At 40.9% G+C, this 24,513-nt stretch overlaps 1 protein-coding gene across 1 annotated transcript in view; it reads left to right on the forward strand.

Moving 5' to 3' along the window:
* GPC6 (glypican 6) overlaps positions 1–23,103 on the forward strand; it is a 747,001-nt gene extending 723,898 nt beyond the window's left edge. The window contains exons 8-10 of the mRNA XM_069878658.1: positions 10,660–10,796; positions 19,954–20,129; positions 20,565–23,103. Coding sequence (XP_069734759.1) covers positions 10,660–10,796; positions 19,954–20,129; positions 20,565–20,767 — 516 coding nt within the window. The 3' untranslated portion in view covers positions 20,768–23,103. The remainder of the gene's footprint in view (positions 1–10,659; positions 10,797–19,953; positions 20,130–20,564) is intronic.
* The last annotated feature ends 1,410 nt before the right edge of the window (positions 23,104–24,513 follow it).

The following is a 24,513-nucleotide window of genomic DNA, read 5'->3' on the forward strand; positions in this document are numbered from 1 at the left end:
CTGAGGGGCATGGTTCAGTGTTTGATAGGAATGGTTGGACTCGATGATCTGGTGGGTCTCTTCCAACCTGATTATTCTATGATTCTATGATTCTATGATTCTATGATTCTATGATTCCCTGCTCCTGCTGGCCACGCTATTCCTGATACAAGCCAGGATGCTGTTGGCCTTCTCCCCTCCAGCCGGTTGCCGACCAGCACCCCCAGGTCCTGTTCTTCTTCCCAGCCACTCACTGCCAAGCCCGCAGCGCTGCATGGGGCTGAATTATCTTTACTCCTCGCAACTACCCGCACCTCGGGCTGAGCCTGCGGGGCTCGGCGCTCCCCTAGGACGGGACACAGGGTCTGAAAGCTGCCACAGGCGACGGGACGGGCTGCCCGACCCCACTCCCCTCGTCCGATGCCTGCACCTCCCCGCGCCTCCCCCGCCTTGGCTCATCGCCCCTCTCCCTCCCCCTTCTTTCCTTTCCCTTTTTTATGGCGGAGAGGAGGCCGACACCTACTGATAAACCTGCAAAACTGCACCGGGAGAGGGGTGGAGAGGCTCGGTGCCTGCCTGACCCCCCCACCCCCGGGCTCATGGGAGGCAGGGATTCACACCCCGGCTGCACGAGGCGTGCTCGGAGGGAAGGAGGTTTCATAGAATCATAGAATAACCAGGTTGGAAGAGACCCACTGGATCATCGAGTCCAACCATTCCTATCAAACACTAAACCATGCCCCTTAGCACCTCGTCCACTCGTGCCTTAAACACCTCCAGGGAAGGGGGCTCAACCACCTCCCTGGGCAGCCTGTTCCAGTTCCCAATGACCCTTTCTGTGAAGAATTTTTTCCTAATGTCCAGCCTAAATCTCCCCTGGCGGAGCTTGAGGCCATTCCCTCTTGTCCTGTCCCCTGTCACTTCGGAGAAGAGGCCAGCACCCTCCTCTCTACAACCTCCTTTCAGGTAGTTGTAGAGAGCAATGAGGTCTCCCCTCAGCCTCCTCTTCTCCAGGCTAAACAACCCCAGCTCTCTCAGCTGCTCCTCCTAAGACCTGCTCTCCAGCCCCTTCACCAGCTTTGTTGCTCTTCTCTGGACTCATTCCAGAGCCTCAACATCCTTCTTGTGGTGAGGGGCCCAGAACTGAACACAGGATTCGAGGAGCGGTCTCACTCGATGCACAGGGAAAAAGAGGGAACAGATTTCCAGTAACCTTAAAATTAGAGCTTAATGGGCCAAGAAAGGTGCTATAGTCTGATTAAGTAATTAATTGATTGCTTTGCAGCACAAGAAGGCCAGTTATGGAGGAGCAGGAGCTTTTCAGCTAAACTCTCACCAAAAAAAAAAAAACGATAGCTGGGTACTGAAAAATGGACAATGACAACATATGCCTGAAAAGTCCACAAGAAAAACTGTAGAGGTTTTGATATTGTATGGAAGACATCTCAAGTATTTTATGACTGTACAGCAAATTCTAACTCTTAAAGTGGATCCTTCATCAAAACTTGCACTTGCATGCTCTGGCTTTACATGTTTCTTTGCTTTCTGTATTTTCACCCATAGCACAACCCTTTCTCCATAACTTTGTCTGCTCTGGGCAAACAGCTGGATATGCCTCTTGTGGTTGAAGGAGAGGAAGGTCAGGCACGCATAAGCTGCTGCCAGAGTAGCCCTCATCTTATTGCTGAATCTTGAGTTATTTCAAGGTATTGAGAGTTTACTGAGAGCTTCTTCAGTCTGGGAGGCAATGGAGCTGTGTCAAGAAGTGACTACTAGAAGAACTGAAGTTAAATGTAAGGCTACTTCAAATATGAAGTATAATTATTGTTCTTGCTCAGTTTTGAAAAGACGCATCCCAGTTCTTGCTGCCCTTGGAAGCCACACACTTCCCACAGCTGTTGGGAGGCTTGTCTGAAGTAATACACACAGTTCCCTGTAAACCCTTAAGTTTTAGGAGAAGAAACAGCCACTTCACTGCTACCAGATGAACATTTCCAGGACAGATGAAAGTCTATATAAGCTTGAAATACTCTATCAGCAATTGTTTACATTAGCTATTAAAAATTTTGCCTGGAGAGGTGAAGGACTGTTCACAAAGAATCAGTGCTTAACAGCTAAGCCTTGCCACAGAAAAGCCTCTGGCACTTTATCTTTAAGATTCTAGCATATTTCTGGTTCTACTTTTATACTTATCTGCAATAAAAAGGTGATTCCTCTGAGTGCTTTGGATTTGCTTAAATCAGATTTAGAGACCAGCTTTTTAGCACTGCTCCCAGCTATTACAGGAAAGATGCTTCGAGTTCTTACAAACTTCCATTTCAGGGGACTGACATTTCCAGTAGCTTCCGCTTTCCAAAAGCAATTTTTTTTTATTTACTGGGGAGCCAAGTGCAGTGAACGAGGCCTGACATGGCTACTTAAGAAGGTGGACTGATTGTTCAAGCTAAGAGCAAGGATGAGGGTAAACAGCCATACTTCTGGGAAGGAGTAGAAGTTTAGCCCAGGCTGCTGCACCATTTGGCGGGCTCCTCCTTTTCCTCTCTCCCCAACCAAAACGAAAGTTGAGTGTGGGAAGAGTTTGTGTCAGGCTCTTCCTGCCCACAAGCAATGCCAGTTTTTTTATTAAAACACAGTCTCCATTTGCTGATATGAGGCAGTGCTAAGCTCCCTGCAGATCTGTGGAGATTGTTAGAGGTGAAGGTTAAGGCACAAAAATATTGTGGTCCCATAAGGAATGTGCTTGCTTTGCTTATATTGTTTCTGAGAAAGAGGCCATCAGCTCCAAGCAGTGACAGTCCAGCCCCTTACACAGGCAACGACATCTGTCCTTGGGGCCAGCTAAGATGCAAGGCTGTGGCACAAGCATTGCCACGGCACAGGTGGCAAGGAGACTTCTGCAAAAGCATGTCAGCATTCGTGCAAACCTATTACTTACTTTCTTTAAAAATCATGAATATGCCACCTGCATTGCTTTAAAGTCCCTGTTTTGGATCAAAGCTCAATGAAACAAAATGCAACCAACTGTCTTGAATGGCAGTACAGCAGGAAGTCACATAAAACTCAGAATCCATAGAAGACTTGCCCAGGTCACTGCAGGCATCTCAAATGGCATTAGAAACTTAAATGAGTCAATGCCAGGTTGCTGTACACTGTACTGCAAATGCAGATATGTAAGTGTAGGAGTATTAGTATAGGAGCTGAATCCACCCTAAATCTCTGAAGTTATATATGTGTTAGCCTGACAGTTCAGTAGGGCTGATAGTTGTTCTTTACCAGCTTTAACTTTTTTCTTGTCAAAGATGTGGTTAGACAATGAGAGGGAAAAAAATCCTTTTATTTCAATTTAAAATGCTCTAGTGGGAAGAGTCTCACTTTGGAAAATCGCCTAGCTCATTTGCTTTATTTTGCAAATTACCCAAGCACCCATTTGTGCTTTGTAACTGGGATTCGGCATTAGTTCTTGATTAGAAGAGCTGTCATCTGCTTTTCTGTGCAGAAACATGAATCATGAGCAGGCAGTTATCAGCAGAGCTCTGGACCATTTAAGGTTGCAAAGTCAAATTTTTTAGAAAAAAAGCAAAAAGCATTTGTTGGGCAAGAAGGGCCCAAGTGAAATACTCAGAACTTATCTGTACTGGGAAAATATCAATAACCATAAAATTTCACAGCCCCCTTTTTGAAACCGCAGCCTTAACGTTTTGTAGGGGAAATAAAGCTTTGGTTAACCTTGGCACTCGCAGACCTCATTAAAATAACAGCCTGTCACTTTCGAGTTTAAAATAACAGGGTTGTCAGTTTTATATTCAGCAGTACAATCTACGGTCTTATTCCCTGGGAAACACCGCGGGTGTGCTCGGAAAGGACCGGCGGCAGCGCCAAGGCTGAGCAAGGCTGCCATCTCGAGGAGCTCCCCGGGCACCGTGCCCTCACCCCGCAGAGGCCACAGCTGACGCGCTCCGCTTTTAAAAATGCTGAAAAGATAGTCTGTGAGGAAAGATATTCCGCGAGAAAGCACGTGCTGGTTGGGGAGCTGCTTGGTGTTTCAAATTATTGCTGTAAGAAAGTGTGGAAATGTGTAATGTATGGAAATATAATCGCTATATAGAGCAAATAAAGTTCTGCTTCATAGAATCATTAGAATCACTAGGTTGGAAAAGACCTCTTGGATCATCGAGTCCAACCATTCCTATCTGCCACTAAACCATGTCCCTGAGCACCTCATCTACCAGCCTTTTAAACACCTCCAGGGAAGGTGACTCAACTACCTCTCTGGGCAGCCTGTGCCAGTGCCCAATGACTCTTTCCATTAATTTTTTTTTTTCTGATATCCAGCCTGAACCTCCCCTGACGGAGCTTGAGGCCATTCCCTCTTGTCCTGTCCCCTGTCACTTCGGAGAAGAGGCCAACACCCTCCTCTCTACAACCTCCTTTCACGTAGTTATAGAGAGCAATAAGGTCTCCCTTCAGCTTCCTCTTCTCCAGGCTAAACAACCCCAGCTCTCTCAGCCAGGCTTGTTCTCCAGCCCCTTCACCAGCATCGTCGCTCTTCTCTGGACTTGCTCCAGAGCCTCAACATCCTTCTTGTGGTGAGGGGCCCAGAACTGAACACAGGATTTGAGGTGCAGTATCACCAGTGCAGAGTACAGAAGGAGAATAACCTCCCTGGACCTGCTGGTCACACCGTTTCTGATACAAGCCAAGATGCCATTGGCCTTCTTGGCCACCTGGGCACACTGCTGGCTCATGTTCAGTCGACATCAACCAGCACCCCCAGGTCCTTCTCTTCCAGACGGCTTACTTATTTGAAACCAAAACAGGTCATCCTTGCTGAGGTATCTAATGCGCATTGAAATTTTGGGCTCCTAATGAGCTGTTCTAATCAAAAATATGCATCTAGGCTCCCTGTACCTAATCAGTGGGGAAATGAAGGTGCCGTAAGAAAACCTCTGAGAGAGACACCCTCTTTAGATACATTCAAACACCTCAGTGAAACTGAGGAAGCCTGGTTCAGTTGCTTATACTGAAGTGCCTAGTACCTCTGAGACATCTATATGAAGCTGGCAGATATAGCAAAGGATGTATAGGAGACACATCTTTCTCAAATGGGAGCCCCTAAAACTTAGCGGGGGAAGTTAACTGCTTCTCATTAAGCTGAATTTACAAGGGAAACTGTATGTCAGTTAAAATATACAGCTGTCCTATACTAACCTGCTTGTGACATATGATACTTGCCCTTACTGTGATGCCAACACATAGCAGAAACTTAAACGTAACAACCAATTAGAAACAGTGTATGGTATGTGCTTGCTGACCATGTCCTTTTAAACAAATTGTCAGCCATTAATTTTAGAATGCCTTCAGATTAAATCCCTAATGGACAGAAATACTGATCAATGTATGAAAGTACAGCACAGTTTTCTGCTGGTACAGCATAACATAAATCAGATCTTGATGATTTGTTTGTTCTTCCTACCTGGCCATGCCCATGAAAAAGGGCGTGCTCTTCACAATCCCACATGCTGCCCAAGCAACCAAGTGCTGTATCCATAAATCTGTTATAAAGCTGTCTATCATTATACAAGTTTTACATCATTTTTAATAAAGACTGCAAGGGTGCTGGGCGTGTGACTGACTGCGTTAGACACATCTAGGGGAAAGCAAGCAGCAGGCAGTAGAAAACTGTCTGGGTTTTCATCTGGAAATAATGTAGCATGAAGAAGTGGCATTAGTTAAATGTTGCTTGTGAATTAAAGGGCAAAGGAGTATGTGACTAAAGAAACTACACAGACGCAAACGTGGCTTGTGATTGCTACTTTCATGTCTTTTCTCTAAGGCAAAACCCCAGGCCTCTTTCTACTGTCTGTAGCTGTTCTGTTAGTGTGACACATCAGTGAGATATACTTTACATGCCCAGCCTCAAGTCCCTGAAATTACAGTGCCTTGTCACAAGCATCCACTAGAAACATCTTCCAAGTGACTATGCCACCACGTACAATCCCACAGTACCTCATCCAGAGTGGCACTCTTGTACACCAGAAAAGCAACATCCCCTGAGCAGCCAGAAACATTTGTACTTTTTTCCAGGGCATAAAGTTTTAACTCTCAATGGAACTTTGTATTGAGGTGTTTCTGAGCATCTCCAGGGAGAAGTTATCAACAGAAAGGCAAGCTGAATATTCTACTTGCATTTCAAAGAGAAAATCTTCCTAAAATGCAGAATAAACAAGAAAAAATGCAATGTACAAACATTGGGAAGGAAAAAAAGAATGTTAATGAGAAACATTTATTCTTAACACAAGTAAGACTCATTTTTTTTTTTTACTTATTGCGTTGAATCTAGGTCAGTTTTGGACACATTGCACTGTCTTTGAACATTATTTTGATACTTCTCTATCTGTGAGAGTGTGGAGGATATGTTGGTGTGGATGATAAATCTGGAAGGACTGTGAGATGGATTTGGCAGGGGAGGAAGAGGAGGAAAAAAAGGGAATTTACATTTTAAAAATTATTTTAAGTCCTCTAACTTTAAAATTTGCTTTTTGGTCCCCATTGCTTCCAAGTACACAGTATCCCCCCACCAAAGAAGTATAGTTCCATTGGAGATCAAACCAAAGTGGACTCCGCAGGCAATTGGCTGCCCTCTTCACAAGGGTCTTACTGGGATCTTTAATGCCATATAAAATGTAGTCATCTTCTAGTTTTGCATGGTATTTTCAATGTTTTTTTAAATTATCCTGGGGAGTCTTTTGATTCATCCAAATGTCCTGAATTAAAACAAGGAATTCTAAGGTCTCATTGCTGCTAAAATGATAGGCTTGCTTTTTAGCCCGCTTCATTACTTTAGAGTGCAAGGTGAATAAAGAAGACAGAAACATTGGTCAGCTTTATTTACCGTGTTATAACTGAGCCCATGCTGGTAGGACTGGAACTGAGCTCATGGATGCTGTTCCAAGTTCTGCTGAGGAACTGCATGACATATGTGACTGCCTCAGGCACAGAAGAAGTCAGTGGCAGAAACAAGAATTGAACTCTATTTCTCAATGCAGGGCATGTAACGATAGCATTTCCATAAATCTGGATATGAATTTGTCTTTGTAAATTACGCAAATATTTAACTTCTCTCACCTACACAGTAATGCATTTCTTCTGCTAACAATTATAGATGAAGGCTAGGCTATTTAAACATCCATTTCCATACATCCCCCAATAAATTAAAAATGTAACTTTTTGTATGGCTTTTGCTATATCGTTTTTCTTACAAGAGATAAAATATTGCAATTCAAAGCAAATTTAGTACCTTCAAAGCAGCTAAAAAAAAAGTAGTTCAATATAATATCAAGGCTACATCAGGAAGATAGCTAGGGAAAGTCAGGCTTTCCACAGCCAAAGAGATCTGGCTCTTTTAATGCAAATAAATCTCTTCTAGAGAAAGTGGAAAGGAAAGGCATAAAATATCAAAACTGCATATCTCATGTTTAAATGTTCCCACAGAGGTTTAACGAAGCCAGAAAGTTAGTCTTTAATTCAAAGAATAGGAAATACCAAGGAATCATTTACAAGTCCACAGGTCACTAGGGGGATAGAGTAGTCTGACTTCTAAATCACAAGCAAGCAACGTTGACTGTATCCTTAGTGGGTTTTATCTCCTTTTTGAGGGATTGTACATATGTTACATATCTTTTAAATGCTGGTGGTGATCAAAACAATGTATGGACAAGCACGCGTGACCATAGGAACTAATAGACTTTCTGTGGTCATACTTGAGGAGTTCCTAGGACTGAAGCCACCAAAACCCACAAGCAAGTTTTTACATGTCATGGCAGGCATCACATCACCTAATTCTGTTCTACATTTAAAGCTGTATTAAAAGTACTCTAAAGTTGTTGTCTGTCTGAACGCTGAAAGTTCATCTTGCAGAAGTGAATGTGCCCATCAGCCTACTTCCTGAAAGAGGAAGTGAAATCAATTGATGCTCGCAATTCTTCTTTCAAGGCCATTAGAAATGACACTGCACTACCAGAAAAACATTTTCAGGGTAAGGTTCTAAGAACTGTTTAGGTAGATGTATAAACTCCATTACCAAAACCGAGGGGCTTAACAGAGTTTTGGAAACACAGCAGGGAAGAGGAAGACTTTGAAGGTCAAGTCTACAGGACATTAAAAGCTCAATGGTGAAATACTGTAAAGGGGAGGGGTGGGCATCTATGAAGGGAAGTATCTGAGAGGTATAAAAAGTATTAAATCACAGCTGAATTGGAGGTATCTAGAGAGGGCTGCAAATGGTAGCCTGTTCCTAAGCTGTATTCATTTTTGCTAGTCCTGCTTTTTGTGAGTCATGTAAATGTCTCCCTCCTCCCCAGGTTCTAAAATCAGAGTGACGCCTCAGGGGAATGTCTGTGAGATTTAATTAGCTGTCATTTACCAACAATCCTGGGTAAAGTAAGACCATCTTACTTTACCAGGTGCACTTCTGAAATGCAAACAAAAACATTCTTTATTGTTGGGAAATGTAATGATTTGTTGTCTATATGCAGTACACGTATGTAAACATCATTTAATATCTTCAGAAGTGGCTGGGGAATGGGAGTCCTCATTTTGATTTTCAGTGTCTGGAAAGCCTGTGCAGCGTGTGAGCTGTGAGAACCTGTCTCCATTCTTTTGCTGACTTCCATGGAAATACAAGGTTTGTACTCCAAATTACAGCCTTTACAAGGGGTGTTGACTCACTTGTGGTTTGAAACGGAAGCTTGCAATCCTCAAGCATCAGCTGTGATTTGATTATGGTAGAAAACAGAATATAACTCTGAACATATGAGATTTGAATAGCTTAAAATAACTTCCAGATAGCAATTAGTTACTGTTCTGAAAACCAATTATTCATCACCAATATCAGATTGTTTGTGTAAATAGTTATCCAAGCACAAGCAAGAAATAAGAAAATCTGTCCCTTTGACTCTCATGTTCCCCAAGCTTATATGAATGGACCTTCCTCCCTATAACCCTTCCCCCTACATTTTCTATGGAATTTTTCTGTCTGATTTACTGCATGGTGGGCTAACAGGAGTTTACGCCCCCCTCCATGAACACTGGTCAGCTCAATTGAGTTCATTGTGCTGGTTAGCTGTACCAGTACAGACTCTGGGGTGTTTACCCTCAGGGTAGGTGAAAGGGGAAGAGAAGAGTCTGCTGTCTGCCCAAAGACCTTCATTCCATGCACTAAAATCATCAGAAAGGGCAGGCATACTCAGACCATCCCCAATTCTACGGGAGGCTTGCCTATGGTCTGTAAACTAGAATCTAATTTTTGGCTTGATGGGGCTCCCTTACTGAGACTTTAAACGCTTGCAAATGCTGCTGGTATCTCACACAAAAACAAAGCAGCTAGGGCTTGGCAAGGGTGTGGAGGAGATTTATAAAATGTCTATCACGGCAAGAAACGCTGTCAACAACTCATGCAGCCAAATACTGTCCTTCTCATTTCTTACGGGTGAAAATGCAGACAGTGCTTCTGAAATAACATCCTTGGCTGTTTCTATCTCCTGGCTTGTAAAGTGACATTCCATAGTTTAAGCACAGCAAATCAGCATGGACCATTTGCTCAGAGATCTATCATGTCTTCAGAACAGAAGATAAAAGACATAAATAGCCAAGTACAATATTGTACCTCAACAACGTAAAAGCCAACCTTAAAGCTGAATGGAAGAATGGAGAGCTTTTATTTCTTGGAGTTTTTTTAAAGAATAAAGCTTAGTGATTTCCTTTGAAAGCTATTCAACAAGGTCCCCTAAACCCTATTACAACTTAATGTGAAATGCATCTGTTTCCATAAGAACAGTGGCACTGTTCATCCTTTGTAGTCTGTCCTTTGTTGTGTTTTCTATCGTTCTTGTAGATTTTTCCACTCTAGTAAATGAAATGCAGAACAAGAACTGATAACATTTTAGCCATTTATTTTTTAAGTTGATGTTGAAAAATCAGTTTGTTCCTGCTTGCTGCCTGAATCATGCCAAATCAAATTATTGTTCAAGGAGTTTATACATAAAGAAACTGTTTTGATACTGCCCTAACATTTCTTGAATGTGAAGTCTGTTTCCAGACAAAGATATTTATCTACACCTAACAGCAAAGATAGAAATAGTCTCTGCATGCATGTATATGTACACAAACTCCTCACTGTTACTGAGATCCAAAGGTACTGCAATGTATTCAGCCTGTATATCATGAATCAGTTCAACATCGGCTCTGCACTGCATTATTTTTAAAACCTGTGCAAGTAGCTCTAAATATAATATTTATCTAAGGCATGACCAAGTTGGTGGGTGAGACATTTTACGTGATATAAACTGTTTAACTGAATTTACTTTCAGCAGGTTGTAAGGCATACTAATTGTTAGAAAGATATGTTTAGAAAACTTTAGACAAATGAAGACTAGAAAAAGCAAGATGTATCATTAATTAATTAATGTCTAGGCAGTGGAAAAAGGTGACTGATTATTTGTACTCTACAGCCCAAAATGCTGAGTGCTTTGCTCATAAATACAGGAATTTAAGTTTTAGTACCTTCAGCCCTTTTAACCTTCACCGTCATCACCATTACAGAATTAAACAACTTAATAATAACATGATCATTGGTGTGCCTGATATTTTTAACCTGCTTCCCTCTCATTGTCTCTTAATCAGGTAACAGACATTAAAGAAAAGCTAAAGCTCTCTAAAAAGTTCTGGTCAGCATTACCCTACACAATCTGCAAGGATGAGCAAGTGACAGCTGGTCCATCAATCGAGGAGGACTGCTGGAATGGCCACACCAAGGCGAGGTGAGGTGGACCCCTCTCCACCACACTCAGTCCATATCCCCATCCAGCCTTGAAGTAATCACAAAGCTGAGGGCATTTCACAACCCTCTTATAAAGAGTGAAACAGAAATGGGGAGAACAAGTAATAGTCCACATGCAGCTTGTGGCTGAGATTACTTATTGTCAAGGTTCCATTAAAGCCAGAATGTGAGTCATGGTAAATGTGCACAGCATGTCAGCATGTGAACACAGAAAATGTTCATTGGTTCAGCTCCAGAAGGATAATTTATATCAAGATTTCAAAGAGCTCTTTAGGTCCATTTAGTATCCTTGTGTTGGGACTGACAGCTTGTGAAGCAATTGCACTCTCGGGATATCATACTGGGATGAAACAGAAATTGGAATTTTGGCTCTACTTGCAATTGGCTGGCAAAGCTTAGGGCTATTTGCGGGGGAAAAAAGAGAAAAATAAAATTAAAAAAAAAAGCTGAAAAATAGCCAGCAGAGAATAAATGTAACATTCCTACTTATCTTGTGTAGAAGGCTTGGCCTTATGTTACTTCATCAGAAATGCTATGGTCATCTGTCCTTGTTTGTGATGAGTTTTCTGTGAGTTTTAATTTTGAAGTTTGCTTGGCTCTGGCTGTGGCAGGGCTGGAGCTGGCAGATGAGCAAGTGTCTCCAAAGGTCCCAGTGGATTCATCAGCTGATGGGGAGCTGATTATCCCTGCTGAGAAAGACAGAAAGAAATTGGCTCAAGAGCCACGCCTGAGGCAGTCAGGTTTCAGGTCTGCAGCAGTAGCCTGTGTTTTGGGGCAGACAGGAAGGCTGAGAGGCTTGAGTGTCTGGTGAGCGCTGAATCTGGAGAACAGTGATACTTTCTGACTGGAATCTTTATTTTCCTTTTACCTAATGATTCAAATGAAACCATCATAAGAAAATGAGCCACTAACAAAAAAAAATACTCAACAACCAAAAACCAAGAGAGACAAGCACACAAAATATAAAAGCCCAGTGAAAATAAGACAGTGTACAAAGAAAAAAATCACTAACCTGTTAAATCCTGTTTTGCATGGATGGAAGGACAGATACACAGATAGATTGCACCCACTCCATCACCTGACCATTTTTATAAGGTACACTCTTTCAGTTTTACACTGAACACATCTTAGCCTTACTACATAAAGCTCAAAATAATTCATTTTACAGATGAGAGCAGAGGGCTGTTTGGGATGCTGCTAGTCCATTGAACCCACTTTGAAACACACATAAACAAATCTGTCCAAAAGCATGGGTCACTGCTCTGTTCCTAAGCCCCAGATCTAGAGAAAGCCCTTGGGGAGTCTGAGAAAGACAGCTAGGAGGAGCGTCTGGCCGTTACAGGACTCATCACAAGGGAACAGTGTGAAGAGAGAAATAAAAACATGATTTAATCTTCCTCTATATTATCTGGGGGTTTGTCAGTTGTTCTTTGCAATTTATGACCCCAGGCTGCATTGGTTAAATGGAGTTTCCAGGCCTTCCAGCTGGATGTCATGCATCACATCAGGATGCATGCATTGAGAAGAGATATATGCTAGTCTTTCTACAAAAGAGCAGTCAAACAAACCAGTTAATATCCTTCATGGTTTATATGACCAAAACTAATGTTTGTGACACAACTCACTGATACCTTCCGTCTCTCTTGTGCTCCTGTACTGAAGGGTCTGGCACAACTTCCACGTTTGCTGGGAGTTATGGATGTGTGTTTTATGCATGTAGTTTTCTACCCTCCTTTTCCAGTATTTATCTTATGAGAAACCTTGTTATGATACCTTATAAGAGTAGTGTTCTGGAGCCACTGAGAAAAGTTATCCTCTGCTGATAATCTCCTTGGTTAATTTAACACAGACATCTCACTGGATGCAGAATCACAGCTTCAAAGTATCACCTGAAAATATGGTTTCTGCAAACCCAGCCACTGCTCCTTTGTTCAGTTTCTATTTCGTATTCATTCAGAGAGAAAAGATGCAGTCTTAGTCTTAATAACAGAATTTAATAAATGCTTCAGCTGGAGAGAACAGTAATAAAGCAGAGGTACACCATGGAATGCCATGGCCTGTATACAAATAATATTGAAAATAACTAGGTGCAAAATCACCTCTTGACCGGTGAACAAGAACATTTACTGCCGCATAAAGAAAAACCATGAATGTTTCCTTGATCATGCTGATTAGTATCTGATATCAAATGCTAGTTAGCAAGAACAAAGATAGCAAAATCTGGCCGATATGCATATATCTATCTAGCTGTGTTCACTGTGTCACCCATCATAAGCACCCCTGTGCTATATGAAGAGTTGCATTTTGAATTTCAGAAAACAAGGCAACAGCCAACAATACAAATAAAGGAAATTTAGCCACCTCCTGTTTTCCCACATGTTAATATGACAAGTAAGAAGACAACATGGTGTTGGCTGCTGTTGGGAAAGGAGGTTGTTGCTGGTTTTTTATCAGATCCTGTGGTGGTATGAAGAACTAGAAACTTCAAATTGCCAAATAGACATTACACCTCATGTTTCATTTTACATCACCTTTCAATGCTGCTTTCACAGGGGAAAAGTGTTACAAGCTTGAGATCACAGAAAATGAAAGCTAGGCTTTCCCCTGAGGGTAATATTACACCAAGGTCACTTGTGGTTATAACACTCCCTGAATATCACTTTGCCACCATGATTAATTTACAGTGACACCAGGTCACCAAATGAAGGTCACCAATTCGTAAGTAATCATGGAGTAACAGAGTCATCCATTTGGCGTTCTGGAAGGGTGCACTTAGCTCATTGCTGATCCTGTACAAAGAATTGTTTTAATCAGGCCACATTAGGTAGAAACCAAGTGCTGTGGAAAAAGGAAAATATTTATTAGGTGGATGAATCTCTTTTTAAAAAAAAAAATCCATGTTAAAAAAATAATAATAGCTACTTCAGACAATGGGCATTTAAGAGAGATGCCCAATCAGACTTCCCCATCATAGCTACATTCACAAAAGAATTTGACCATAATTTCATTTTTAAAGAGTTATCTTCTGCCAGATGCACAGACACAGTTTTTTTTAAAGATATTTGAGATTTAAAAAACACAATTAAAACCAAACTTAAAGTTTAGCTCCTTCACTATATGCAGATAAATTCTTAACAACTGTTAACCTCTTCACTAATAGATGTCCCCCAGAAATTAAGGAATTTTCCCAAGAATGGTGGGATTCAGGCTTTTGGACTTAAATGAAATCCAAAATATTAGCCCTTGAATAAGTGACTTTTACTGAAGTGAGAACGTTAACCAACCTGCAACCACTCTAGTGGCCACAAGAACCTTAAATTTCTCCAACCAACTCATTTCAACCAATCCATATGAGACATTGTGCTTGTGCACTATAATCCTGCTGCTTGTGCTCACCAGAACTTTAGACCTACTAATATGTCTTAAATCTGGAATGTTGTAATCTATAGAAGAGATGAGACCTGTGTTCCTGTCCATGAGGAACCTATCATTTCTCCAAGTACAATGAATAAGAAACAGAATGATATACAGTAGGGGAAAAGAAATACAGAAAGGAATAAAAGGGAAAATGAACACTGTAATTTTTAACATCTAATTCAAAAATACAGAATGTTTCACCAAAACAAAAACAGCATAGAGTCTCAGCTGGCCTGAATTTTTTCTTCTTCTCCTGCCATAGGTAGGTGAGTCCCTACTTTCTCAGCACATTGTCTTTCATTCCTGGTGAGATTCAGGTGGGAAAAAAGACACCAGATCAATACCTGCCTTGGAAAAGTTGCTCATTGCTGACCATCAAGGCTTGCAATAAGAATAAATTGAATGTTCTTTACCTGGAGGTAGGCAGAGATGAGCAATTAGCATCACTAGTAAAAGTGTGAATAAACTACTTTTTGATAAATGCAAAAACTACCTGTTCTTATTTGATGTCTCTAGTTTATTTTTCCAGCTTCTGCCTTCCAACAAACTGGCAGATGAGCCTTTTGCTCCCTTCCCTTCTGTCTCCTTGAACTTTACTCAAAGCTGGAAGGGAAAAAATCCACCATCAAACTGAAAATATCCTATGGGGATCACCTTCTGAGCAAACAGAATCACATGAGGTGATCTAGTTAACGAAACAAGCAAATTTTCCACTGTACTTATCTTTCTGGACCAGATGTGACTACCTACCTCCCGCTCAGCCTGTGCTAGATGTTGTACTTGATTTTCTACAATTTTATGCATCTGGAAAAACTCCAGTGCTACCTAGATATAAGCGGCTGAGAAATATGGAGGACACTGCCCTTTAAGGCAGATGCCTTTTAAATAGCAGAAGAGTCCTCCTTTTTTTGTTGTTTTTTTTTCACAGCTACAACCTTTACCTGAAATATTCATCAGTAATTTTTAGACTTGAAAAAGAAGCAGACACCATGGAACATTGGCTGGATATTTAAAAAAAATGGTTTTAAGTAGACTTTGTGGTGCTTGGCTATGATGTGCCAAAAGACATCTTTGTTGTGTCTGCTGAGACAAGCAAGAACTGTGGAAAGGCTCAGAGGAATAGAAAGCATTAATATTTCAGAAAACAATGTAAATTACACTAAAATCCTGACATAGCTGAGCAAGGAGCAAACAGCAAAAAACAAACAGTATTGTTCAGCTTCTCTACACTCAGAGGGCTACAAGAGGGGGTTTTTTTACTTATTTTTTGCTAGAAGGATGCAAAGAACAGACACTGATTGAGACTGGCAATTCTCTTCTTTCATTTATAACAGTCTTACAGTTCTTGTAATGGCCAGGCATACAAAGATATCATTAACGAGAGCAGAAGCAGCAGCAAAGCTTAAAATTCACAGGGGTTTCTCCACTTACAGAACTGCAGCAAAAGCAGCTGTGTTGAACAACTTTGCCCAGCCAGCAACAAATCTTCTGTCAAAAAGTGGTCCCAAGACATGGCTTCCAATTCAGTATAACTTAACCCTACCCCACACACATCAAAATGCTTTTGTCAGAACATGTGCTGGGCTGCCTCTCAGAGACTGTCACTCATGAAACACCTTGGGCTGCACGTTCTCATATCTGCACCAGTCTTTTCAAAAGGGAAAACAATTCAAAGATATTTACACTCAATGTAGGCTTTTCTGCCATTTTTTACCCCTGAGGAAACAGGTGAGTTAGCACAGTAATGAGGGCAGAATCCAGCCTCACACTCATATGTATAAATTCATTTAAATATAGATGCGTGTGGGTGAGATAATAAGGAGTTGTTTGTGTTGCCCAAGCAAGAGTAGTGTCCTTTGAGACTCCCTGGCATGTCTGAGATGACACAGGACATTATCCCCCATCTTGACCAGAATCTGGGCTAGAACTGCCATAGCATTTTAAAAATCACCAGTGTTAAGGTACTTGAAGAGAGCTTCAGTACCCTGCCAGTGTAGTCAATGAGGCAATTTTCAACTGCCTAAACACTCTTCTCTAGTAATGTGTGAGATGGTCTGAATAGTCAAGACACCTTCATGGAGCTGATAAATAAGGCACCAGATCTACGGAATATTCAAACCCTACTGGAGGGGCAGCAGGACACCAAGCAGCATATCCCTTGATGGCTAAAGTGGCACTCAAGACTCAACTCAGCGGCCTAAAGAGAGACACTTAATATAATTTTAGATGCCCCAGATGTACAAGATCCCCCCCTCAAGCCTCTAGATATGATGTAGGACCTATGGGACAGCCACAGCTTTCAGGGCTAGTAATGAGAAGAGGAGGAATAACCAAGAGCATTCAAATGGCACCAGATGTCTGTGTTTGTGAAAGTAAATCCCAGTAGATGAAATCTAATGAACTAGTCATCTGGCCAAAGGCACGTGGGACTCCAACAGCTGTCCCCACTACAGTGACAAATAAACTCCTGACTAGTTTGACTACTTCTTGTGTTGACTATCTGGCAATAATGTGACTCTGCTCAAATGCAGACATTTGCATTTAGAAACACAGGTTTTGGTATCTGTATAAACCTAAAGAAGAATCCTCAGCCACTATAATTCTATTCCTATTATGCCCTAAATGCCAAGAGGCTCATTCACCTGGGAATTTAAGTATAAAATCACAGAATCATTAAGGTTGGAAAAGACCCTTAAGATCATTGAGCCCAACTTTTAACCTAGCACTGCCAACTCCACCACTGAACCATGTTCATAAGCACCACATCTACACATATTTTAAATACCTCCAGGAATGGTGACTTAACCACTTTCCTGGGTAGCCTGTTTCAGTGCTTGATGAACATTTTGGTGAAGAATTTTTTGCTAATATCCAGTCTAAACTTCCCTTGGCACAACTTGAAGACATTTCCTCTCCTCTTGTTACTTAGGAGAAGAGATCAACACCCATCTCACGACAACCTCCGTTCAGGTAGTTGTACAGAGTGAGAAGGTCTCACCTCAGCATCAAGAAAAGCTTCAGGCTAAACAATCCCTGTTCCCTAGGTGAGGTGCACTAGACCGTTTTCCTGAGAGGTTAAACCCTTCATGCCACAAATACTTTGGGGATTATGAGATCCCAAGGCAGACATGTGTGGGTGGAGGTGGAGAGTGTGATAGATTGACTGAATCACTTCCTACACCTGAATGGGCTGGCCCTTTTAAAGTTAGATGGTTTTCAGAAGGGCACTAGGTCCACGCTGATCACAGTGCAGAATATAAAACTTAATAAAAAACACACACACCAGAGGACTCCAACTGCTTTAAAACTCCAAACTAACTCATATTCTCACCATATGAATAGCTTACTAAGAAGTCAGTACATTTTTCTTTTTTTATTGATGATAAGACAAGATGAAATCAAACATAAATCAGCCAAAGAAAACCTGTGAGCTGCCATTCAGACCTAGCCATAGCTTCTCATGGATGGCTTGTAATAAACAGCAGCTAACCCTTCATAAAAAGGAAAGCAATCCACATGAATGCTCAGTGATTTCAAATCATTTCTAGCTTCTAACATCTATGGCCATTGTCATGGACAAGATACTAGGCAAGATGGACATCCTCTCTGAGCTGGTAGGGCAATTCTTACATTCTTACTTTTTTTAATCAACTGCACCTTGAAATCACTGATTTACTTCTAGGCTGAGTAATTTATCTACAGCATCCATTTCATTTGTAGAGACGTGTGACAGATGGAGGTGCTGTTCCTTTGCAGCCCAGAGCTTGCCTGCGTGCCAAGGTCTCCATCCTGCTGCCTCCAGGCAACTCTGCAGAATTATTTCCAATTTCTATCTTTGGTGATTCATAACACTGTGGTCTGTAGTCCTCTGTACAAGGGGAAGTGGCTCTGTGTTCTCACCGTAGTTAAGCCTGTAGCACAGGGGTCTAGATGGGATCCCTGCAGCATTGTTATTTCTTATCATGGTACTAGTGAAACAACAGGACACACAGTTTGAGGCTGGATATTTTTGGCAGTCATGTTTTGTTCTTATATGTTCACATTCCCCCAGGATTTTTCCCATGTAAGTTTTCAAAGGCCACTGATGACAAATGAGTCTCATCTTGCAGAGCAAGTACCTGTTACGATGAAACTAAAACCTTCCCTGGTGCAGCAAAGCAGTCATCATTGTGTGAACCTCCAGAAGCAATAAAAAAAGTTGTCCTCCCTTAACAGGACTTTAGCAGAGAAAGTCCTTTGTTCTCCTTTACTTTCATGTCTACTTTTAAGGGAAAAAATTATATTCCAGACCAGTATGCACTGGCACCAGCCCCAAATTTGAATATTGACAGAGAATTAGGCTGGCACAAGTGAGAGTGAGGTTAAATACTCTTAAACTGTATTTGGTACAAGGCATCATGAAAATCTGCTGTTAGTAAGCTAGACTGTGCTATTATTACTGGCTGAGAACATGTCCACACAAGGAGTCCCACACAGATTTCAGTAGAATAGCCTGGTATGCAAACTAATTACAAAACAGATCATATACTAATAAGGAACATGAACAAAGGGTAGATCTGCCCCAAATCCTTTGCAGTCCAAATATGAGACAAAGATAATAGGTAAATAAAGACAGACAAGAGAGAACAGGGAAGCAGTGATAGACCATTTTCTCAGGATACTATGCCAGCACTGAGAAATAATCCCAGCCCCTTATCAGCCTAGCAGCTGTAAAACGCACAGATATTTTTTAACAGAGATCCAAAATAGAAAAAAAGTAGTTTTGCAGATGCCTAAAGGAGAGTTTCCTGAGGATAAAGACCAGCAGGGGACAAAGTGTGCATATTTAACAAAAGACCATGAAGACTTTTACCATAGGATGATTGGAGGCATGGGCTGATTTTTGCAGGGGAGAGATACCTGCACACTTGCTGCCTGTGAGCAGCTTAATACTGCATTTGCCAAGGTCAGAGAAAGGAATCCTGCAGTAATCAAGAAATGATAAGCTAAGAGGCTAAATAAAAAAGTAAAACGTGTGGATGGTTAAGAAATGCCACTCCTTAAGTATATTACATGCAAAGCACGTGGGAGTTGCAAGTATAGCCTGTTTGTAAAGAATAAGAACCAAACCAAAGACAACACTGGAGTCTAGTAAAGTCATAATGCTGTTTGTGGGCCCAGATGTCAGATAGGCTTGAGATGTTGCTTATGGTGGTCAAAAACAGGATGCAAGGAAGAACTGGAGAAGAAAATTAATTGAATGCTTCCTTTAAACAAGGAGAGCCACAATGCTTCAAGATAGCCCTCTAAACCATCTCCAAACAACAAATATGATATATATTACAGAGGAGTTAATAGTTTTTAAGTAGAAAGAAATAAAAATAGAAGCATGCACTGTTGGATGCTTTATTTAGTGTTCAGTCATTCATAACAGTAGAAGAGCTGAACATACAGTGACTTGCTGCTGGCTGGCGAACGTCTTCCATAGCTCACAGAGCCAGTGCAATTGCTGGGAAGCATATGTGGAGAGTTAGGAGGTTGGAGAGCTCCACGCAGCAGAGCTACTAAAAAGAGCCTCTAGAGTCTGTAAAATTAAAAACATATTTTTAAAATAGTTTCGCTGGAGCTGTCTAGGAATTGTGTAATCATTATCAGCATCAAATCGTTTAGCACAGCATTTACTGTACGGTCTTTTATTTCTGAAACATTTTGCATTTTAAATTAATCATCCTGCTATGTAGATATTTGCCTGAGATTATGAACGATGGCTTAACCAACCAGATCAACAATCCAGAAGTAGATGTGGACATCACAAGGCCAGACACCTTCATTCGACAACAAATCATGGCCTTGCGTGTCATGACTAACAAATTGAAGAATGCGTACAATGGAAATGATGTCAACTTCCAGGATACAAGTAAGAAACCATTACTTGTCATGAAATAAGTATATTTTTAAAACGGATTTACAAATCTCTTCCTTTAGAATATCTTTCTTTGGTCTTTGTGCTCTGTGCTGCCAATAACATTTGTAAAAAGTCTTTTTCTAACCCATGAAATTCCAGTTATGTATTTGTTCCTTTTGCTTCTCTTGCTCACCTTCATGTCAAATGCATCAAGACACTGAGGGCTTTCCGTAATGCCAACAGTCCACTCATTTTTCAAAAAAGGCATTTCAGCACCTAGTGAAATCACAGTGGCTTTGATTTGGATGATTTACTGAATGAAAGCACAACAAGCTCTTTCCTGTTTCCAATATGTTTATCCCACCAGGGTGCTGGCTGGAACAGAGAAAAAGGACAAATGCTGTAACTCATGGCCCTCATGTTGTTCCCCTTGTTCCTTTGTGCCAGGTGACGAAACCAGTGGCTCGGGCAGCGGAAGCGGCTGTACAGATGACATCTGTCCCACTGAGTTCGATTTTGTCACAACCGAAGCACCATCAGTCGACTCCGACAGGAGGGAGGTGGAGGCTTCAGCCACGCAGCCTAGCTGGTCACTGCAGACGTTGCTTATTATCTTCATTAGTCTCATACTGCAGAGACAGTGGAGATAATCCTGGATCTGGTCAGAGAAACTGTGTTTTAGCTACAGGAACAGCCAACTTTCATCTTTTCTTATACTCTTGGACTACGGACCATGCCACAAACACTTGCAGTTTTCTACAAGAAGAGAGCAGTACTGCAATCTGCTTCCCTTTTTTGTTTTTCCAAAGAGTACCAGACACCAGACTGAACTGCTTCCTGCTTTTTTCAGATATCTCTGATGACAATATCCACTCTTGAGAGAGTTCTTTCTCAAACCTTTATTACAGGAGACTTTCTGAGCTTCATTTCCTTTTATGCTGCAAATGTAAAAAAGGATCATACAGTGTGTGTTTTTCCCTATCAAGAAAAAAAGGAGGGGGGAAGAAACTACAAAAACAGTTTTCTTTCTGAATCAGGCCTGACTCTAGGCTGCTGCATTTCAACAGAATATCAAGAAAACAAAAACAGTTCAAGAAAGGAACAAAAAAAGCAACTGTTCTTCACTGACAGCCAGGTTTCCTATAGGAACTTCTGTAGGATGATTAAGGTCATCAAAATGATCACTGCTATAGGGAGGAAATCTGGATATTTTCCAACACAAAAGTCTGTCTCAATGGTGAATGTCTTGCACTCCATCTGTCAACCACATCAGATTGCTATGAAGGTAGAACAGCTGAAAAATAAGTTTATCTTTTAGTATAATAGTAACTCCACTAGCTTCAGAATATCATGTTAAAGTTGGTTAGGATTTAAATCATTATGCCCAGTAAAAAATTGAGTAGTAGCATGATCTCACCTAGCTTCTTTTAGTGTTTATCCATGTTATACAATTGGCACAGATTTCCACTTAGCTCACCATCAGCCACGGTGGTAAAGCTAAACAACGCTCCTGACAAATCTCCCCTCAAGGTTCTGGACAGAAAATAATCTCTTGTGATATAATTTCTTTCCTTTTGTCATTTTTTTGACATCAATTAGGACTTTCTGCTACCATGTTCATTATCCTACCAAGATGATAATTCTGTAATGGACTAACAGCAATTGGATCAGTAGTGAGTTCCATACCTAACTACATCTTTCATGTCTGTTAATTTCTGTATCACAAGGATTTCTTCTGCAAAATTTCAGAACAAACAAATATATAGTACTGACATGGAGATTTCTTTCACTTTTTTAGTCTTAGTATGATCATCTATTTTTATATATATAAAAATATATAGATCACAGATTTTAACTTCTTAATTACAAGCTCAGGGTTGACACTTCTTTGTAAGAAAAAAATCTTTGGTCAACCAGCTCTTCTTTTTTTGTGCTGCTCTGAAAAGTAACCCTTTAATGACCAGTGAGCACAAAAATCAAAGAAGAGGCTTTTTTTACAGATCCAGTTGTCCGTTTCTTAACAGGTTTGCAGGGTGGGGGAGAAAAGGTCTCTTGTGTGCATTTGTGGGGAGCATACGATTTTGTGTGATAGGCCTCGAGAAGGACACGGATGTTATTTGTGATGGCAATTGTACTCTCAGATTCTTCAAGGATACATTGCTTTAATAACCATTGCCTAAATGACCATGGTCCTGGAGAGAGTTTCGCTAATGTGCATCTGGTTGTAAGACTGGAGGTGGAAGCTGTGTAAGTCCTGGACAAACAAGTGTCAACAATTAGGCATCAAAACCTTCCCTTCTCCATCAGCCATAGACAAAGGGCTTCTGTGACAGTTCTGCATGGTGTTGAAATGATTTGCCAGAAATTCATTTCCTGATTCTTACAGTGACTCTGGAAATGGTATAGACTGATCGTGGAAACGCTGTAAAGCCAGCCAACCACATTATAATCTAATAGCAGAGCAGGTAGACCATATCCATTGCAATCTCTTTTTCTTGTCAAATTATAATTAGCTATCGATTTAGGCATGAAATTAAAGTAGAAAACACACAGCACATTAGGGTATAGTATACTTAAGCACTTTTACCAAAAAGTATTTACAAACTATCTATATAGTATATCTAATAAAAAAATGCATATGTTTTGAGCCACTTGTATGCCATTCTTTTTTTCCCATTTTTTGTTTACTTCAAAGTATGATGATCTATTCTTCTTGATCCAGCCTAGTGTGCAGGACTTGCTGGCTAGGTGTTCAAATCACGCATGTCTTACGTCGGCTCTAGCAGTTCTTCCTGCTGCTCCAGTAGTTCACTCTATAGCAGATCTCATGATTCAGCATCCAACGCCTTGAGAAAGCTAAAGAGCAGAGTTCAAGCCATTCTTTACAAACTTTTTCATCAGCCCTGGTAGAGCAGTTACCAAGCAGAAGGTATTTTCTTTGATTTTTTTTTTCCTAAACTTGCATATGCAGCTTTCTACAAGAAGACCCTTTCAAAGCTCCCTCCTGTCCATCTCTTCCTACCCACCTACACACCCTTTCTATGTTTCTTCTCCTCAGCAACTTTATTTCAAGGTAAACTGAGGATCATTTTAATTTTTCCTACTGTGTGATTGTTCAGTGTTAATTGATACTATTTCCATCTGATTATTCTGGATCTGTAAGCTTACTGACAGGCAACAAAGTCCTCTGAGGCAGATCCTCTGTTCTACTGGCTCCTCACTGCTGTCTAAGGAGCTGATGGACTTCTAGGGCCTTTCTGTTAGATTTGGCCTAAATTTCAGTAATTTGGTGACAGTTTTCAACTGATGCAGCCAGACTGGGCGTCCAAGGTGCTCTCAGCTATTTTTAGATGTCCAAGGACTTATATGGGCAAGGACTAAGAGAGATGCTTAAGAACTAGGGGGGTTGCTGAAGGCTATTGTCTCTTGGGTTGTTCACAGGAGGGGCTCTGCTCTGCTTGGACTGGATCTCACAAACTGCCAATGAAACAACAAAACAGACAAATCATTGCCAAAATGTGATTGTCTTGTGCAAGTTCTGCTAGAAATTTGTGTCTTCCGTGTTATTTATCCTCTTATTTTCCTACTATGCATGGTGATATCTAATCAGGAGATGGAGATGCCTTTGTGTGAGGTATTAGGCATACATTTCTTGAATAGTCCCTAAAGATTGAACACTCTCTTCATACACTGCATTTTTCTGATATTAAGAGAGGTATTAAATCTACAGAGCAAATTATATTGGGAATGAAGGAAATAAAAGAAAGAGCATTCATGTTCATAAGTGCGAGAATCTACATAATTTCCAATGCTTCTATTTGCTTATCTCTTACATCCATTAACTCTCCTTCTAAGGTAATTTTTTGGTGTGCCACTATTTAAATATGTGTCTTCTGTTAGCAGCTGGTAAATTAAGAAATGAAAAAGAAGACAATAACCTGTTGAAGAAAGAGGACCTAAGTCCTAAGGAAAAAATCCTCTGATTCTATGAACTCTTTATGCTCCTCAATCCAGAAGTTCTTGCCATTTTATGTCCTTTTACAGTGGAAGCTCTTAAAAAAATAGATTTAATGAATAACACAACTAGTGCTGTAGATACCTGTGAGGTTTTCCACTTTACATTAATTGCATTGATTTTACATTGTCCCCAAATTTTTAGCATTACTGCACTGCAGATTTTTCTGCCGATGACTTCTACTTACACTACTGCAACTGCAGTGCAGACTACCTGAAGTCTGACTAAACTTAGGACAAAAAGGCAATCAGAAAGAATTGAAAGAAAGGAGTAAATATTTTCTGCTAAAGAGGGAGAACAGAGGAACCTGTGCCTCAGAGTTCTGGTAAAGGCTGGTCTATCCCAGTTCCCTAGGAGTTCTGCCCATAGAAAGCTTCCATA

Source organism: Phaenicophaeus curvirostris, chromosome 1 (genome assembly GCF_032191515.1).
Source record: "Phaenicophaeus curvirostris isolate KB17595 chromosome 1, BPBGC_Pcur_1.0, whole genome shotgun sequence".
NCBI classification, from domain to species: domain Eukaryota; kingdom Metazoa; phylum Chordata; class Aves; order Cuculiformes; family Cuculidae; genus Phaenicophaeus; species Phaenicophaeus curvirostris.